General features: G+C 43.5%; 1 protein-coding gene across 1 annotated transcript; it reads right to left on the bottom strand.

The window, feature by feature from the left end:
• Positions 1 to 2198: 2198 nt before the first annotated feature.
• Positions 2199 to 2654, bottom strand: LOC122109259 (late cornified envelope protein 1A-like). The gene has a single exon (XM_042681502.1). It carries the CDS (start codon positions 2652 to 2654, stop codon positions 2199 to 2201), a length of 456 nt encoding a protein of 151 aa, XP_042537436.1.
• Positions 2655 to 4683: the final 2029 nt, after the last annotated feature.

The raw sequence follows: 4683 nt of genomic DNA, 5'->3' as shown, positions 1-4683 counted from the left end.
CTTTTCCTTAAATGTTTTGTGTGTACTAGAATCCACCACTGGCCTCCATCATCATCATTGTCCTTATATCCTCAAGCCCTGTTCTCATAGGCAATGGATTTTTTTTGGTAAAGTGGAAGGCCAGAATTTCTGTAACACTTTAGACCTGATAACTGTCTTTCTCACATGACTTAGGCCATCATCATAAAAGCTCAAACATTTAGACATATGTGATGAGGACACATTATGCTCCTGAAATTTGCTTGATGCTGCCTTGCTGTGTCTCTTTTTCCTGCTCAGGTTGTTATGAAAGACTTCTGTGTAAGGGAGTGATCAGGATATGGGGCTCTAGGTTCACATAGTTCAGACTGACACAAAAGCAGAGCTCACTGATTCTTTTTTTGGGGGGGGGGAGGGACCAGTCGTGGGGCCTGAACTGTGAGCCTGGGTGCTGTCCCTCAGCTCTTCAGCTCAAGGCTAGCGCTCTACCACTTGAGCCACAGCGCCACTTCTGACTTTTTTCTTTTTGCTTATATGGTGCTGAGGAATCGAACCCAGGGCCTAAGCACGCAAGGCAAGTGCTCTACCACTGAGCCACCTTCCCAGCCCACTCACTGATTCTTAAGGCAATTGGCCCTAGTGGTTACTCAGTCCAGACTGCCAGTGGCTGTGGGGCTGGACAGGTGGATTTGTCACTTTGATTTACATCTAAGTTCAATGTTGTTGGAGGCATGTTTGGAGCCTTATAGAGATGTATCATCTGATCGCATATGATGTCAATGCTATAAATTAAATGCAATAAGAAAATTTTATGAAGCAAAGCATGGTGTTCTGGGGTTTTTGTTAACACAAATTGAGAGTGGACATTGTGGAGATCTCAACTGGAAGTATGAGCAAGTCAAGGTAATAGCTATTTCCTATTCCAATTGTTTTGGTCTATTTCTATCTATAATCTACTTACTAATTAATTCATCTTTTTGAAAGTATGCATTGTCTTTAGAAGAATCATCTTGAATTTTATACTAAGGGATATTTTGCTTTATTTTTCAATACCAAGGATATTACTAAACTATATATATATATATATATATATATATATATATATATATATATTTAACCACCATGCCTTTACTTTGGTAGTGTACTTTATTAAGTAATATCATTCCAGTAGTAAAGTAAACATACCCAACTATATTTATACTTTGCAGCTACCAAAATTATGATATAAAAGGAAATGAATTGCTGGGCACTGGTGGATCATGCCTGTCATCCTAGCTACTCAGGAGGCTGAGATCTGAGGACTATGGTTTGAAGCCAGCCAGGGCAGAAAGTCTGTGAGACTCTTGTCTCCAATTAACCACCAGAAAACTGGAAGTGGCACTGTGGCTCAAAGTGGTAGAGCACTAGCCTTTAGGGATGAAACTCATGGATAGCACCCAGGCCATGAGTTCAAGCCCCATAACTGACAATAAACAAAGGGGAAATGAATTTGGCCTGTCCATTTCTGAATAAAACTATTTGTATGAAGAAGACCAACATGTCAACACAAACTTGAAGGGGAAATAACCAGGGTCTTGTGTTTATTTATCCATCCATTTCAAATGTTTAATCACAGGCCCTTTGACTGAATATCTAATAAAGAACTAGGTATCTCCATTTTGTGGGTGCTTGGCTTGTCCTATATTTTCTAGCTGTGAGGACAGCAGGCAGATACTAAGATTACACCTCATATTGGCTATAAAAAAGATACCATCCCACTTCCTGTACACAGAGTAGAGTATTAGGTATAAAATCAGAAAAATACATATGTACTGAGAATAAAAACACCCCCTGGTCTCCTGCAGCTGGACCTCCTCTCTCTGCAGGCATGAAAACTCAACTAAGGCTTGCTGTCAGGGCATCCAGAGGCAAGCTTCTGAGCCTGGCTTCTGTCTAGGGTAAGATTCAGCTGTAGCTGCTCACACTCCCCTGTGGAGATGATGGTGACAAAAACAAGCAAGACTGATGAGGCTCAGTAGGGAAGACTTTATTATTTTGTAACACTGAAGAGGAGGCATCTGAGGGGGACATTCAGAACCTTCACAAAAAGATTTTAACATCCCAGAGCCCAGGACAGGGAGGACATAGGGAGGAGAAGAGAGGGAGAGCAGCAGGCTGGAGCAGGTCTTCTGCACTTCAGTTCCTCCGCCATTGCTCGTCTGAGGCCCTCATGGCCCAGGTCAGCAGCAGCCTCCAGACTGCTGGCTACTGCCACCGCTACTGCCACAGCAGCTGCTGCCACCACCGCTGCTACAGCAGCCACTGCTGCCACCGCTGCTGCCACAGCAGCTACTGCCACCACCGCTGCTACAGCAGCCACTGCTGCCACCACCACTGCCACAGCAGCTGCTGCCACCGCTGCTTCCACAGCAGCCAGAGCTCTGGTGTCTGCGTCGGAGAGATCGGCGGGGCCTGTGGTGGCTCAGACAGCAGCTGCCACCCCCAGAGCTGCAGCAGCCACCACCCCCAGAGCTGGAGCCACAGCAGCCCCCAGAGCCAAGGCTACAGCAGGAAGAGGTTGGAGGGCACTTAGGAGGACACTTTGGGGGACATTTGGGAGTGGGGCATTTGGGAGGGCACTTGGGGGTGCACTTGGGAGGGGGCTGGCACTGCTGCTGGCTCTGCTGGCAGGACATCTTGGCAGGCAGGGGTTCAGGAGCTGAGGAGTGTCAAAGACAAGTCAGACCCAGGACCCAGAGACAATCCTATCTTGTCCTTGCTTGTCACTTCAGCTTTGTTTCTAGCCATTCAGTTTAGCCAACCATTGAAGTGTAAGCCTGTATAAATGATCACTTACTATCCTTATTTCTAAATATTGGCCAAGTTCACACACGTTCTTACTTATGTGATCATTAGTTTTAACTTTTTTAAAAAATAGATTAAAGCATTAAAGTAAAAATATGTCAAATAAAAGTTCTCAAAATCAGTCATATATCATGTAATGGAAGGCATTCTACTCCTTTTATACAAATGAATCACAAAAGCAATCTGGAAAGCTATTTAACAATCCAATCATTTCTTTAGGGAAAATAATATTTTCCTCTTGAAAGGATTTCCTAGATACTTTTGTCCTGTAGGGACACAGAATGCAGAACTGCAAAGGGTGTTAGTGAACCCAAATGGGGAAAGAATTTTCATTTCAGTTGGGATTCACATCTTGGTCCCTAACTAAGTCAGGTGTTCTGACAGTCTCAGCAGACAGCAGGCTTAAAACACCATCTCAACGTGAGACTTTGACTGCTCTTTAGACCCATTCCTCAGCATAAGTAAATAAGTCAGCTATGGTTCCTCCACACCAGTTGAGAACCACTATTCTCATAGGAACTTGTCAGTAAAGCACAGTTGTTTCACAAAGGCAAACACCCTATTCTGAGAGCAATGACATACAAATCATTGACAGTAACAATCTTACAATGCTTCCAGACCAGCAAGTCAACCCAGAACATTTTTCCCCCCTCTGGAGCACTAAGTGACAATTACAGATTCCCTTCTCATGTTCCCATTTGTCTTTCGTGTCTCCATTCCTCGGTCTTCCTGAGACTGTTTCCTTTGCTTATAGGGAGGCCAGCCCACCACCAATTTTGTGGCTGTGTCCAGCTTCTCTTCCCACTCCAGCCTGAGCATCCTCAGAGGAAGCCCTCAATTCTATTCCCAATGAACTTACCAAGGTCACAGGAAGCTCAAGGTCCGTGGGCACCTCGGAAGATAAGTGGATGGAGATGCTCTGGCCCTGGCCTTTTTATCCTGGCCTAGGGCTCTGACCCAGCCTATGAGACAGAGCCTGGGCATGGAGGCCTGGCCACCTGACGCCCACAGAGGCTGGTGACTGGTGATGACTGGATGCTTATCATCTGCCTCCCTTGACAGAGCTCGAAGAAGCTGCTCTGGGCTTGGAATTAGGTGGTGCAGGATAATACTGCCATGATTTCCAACATTGTTCTTCCTGGAAGGTGCTAGGCCTTGAGGGTCTCACCTCCCATTCTTGGAGTGTCAGACCTCATCAATTCCTTTTTTTAAAAAATAAAAGAGCTTCAATAAATTCAAATTGCATTTCTACAATGTCTGTGGAGTCCAATCAACATAAACGGAGAGAACAAAGGACCATTGCTTTTATACACAAGAAAAATATATACAGAAATCTACGTAAATAATAAATACCCCATAGTCTAAAAAGTAGAACTCTTTCTTTCCTTTGGACTCTCCTTTATGCCCCAAAGCAACATCATGAAGTGTGTTTTGAAATATTGTTTTAATTATCTCTTCCAATGTATAACCTGTTTCTGTTTTCTTATCCCAAAGTATTCTGAAATTTCATGTTTCCCAAGTCATTTCCCTTGGGCTTCCATTTTTCCAACATCAACAATTATCCCATTTTCGTAAGTAATATAAAAAATGATTAATTGTCTTTTCAAATGAATGATACATTCATTTCTTGTCTTCCAATGCTAATTCAATGTCTCTATATACAACCTGATTAAAGTCACATCTTTACATATTCCTTCAGATTTTCTTCCAAACAGGTCACTTTGATACAAAATAAATGACAGTTTTCATGGTTTCAACTTTTAATAAATGGCATCGTGGGCTTGGAATGTGGCTTAGTGGTAGAGTGCTTGCCTGGCATGCATGATGCCCTGGGTTTGATTCCTCAGTACCACATAAACA

This window comes from Dipodomys spectabilis, unplaced genomic scaffold (assembly GCF_019054845.1).
Source record: "Dipodomys spectabilis isolate Male_0828 unplaced genomic scaffold, ASM1905484v1 ptg000069l, whole genome shotgun sequence".
NCBI lineage: Eukaryota > Metazoa > Chordata > Mammalia > Rodentia > Heteromyidae > Dipodomys > Dipodomys spectabilis.
This window is presented reverse-complemented; position numbering and strand designations above follow the sequence as displayed.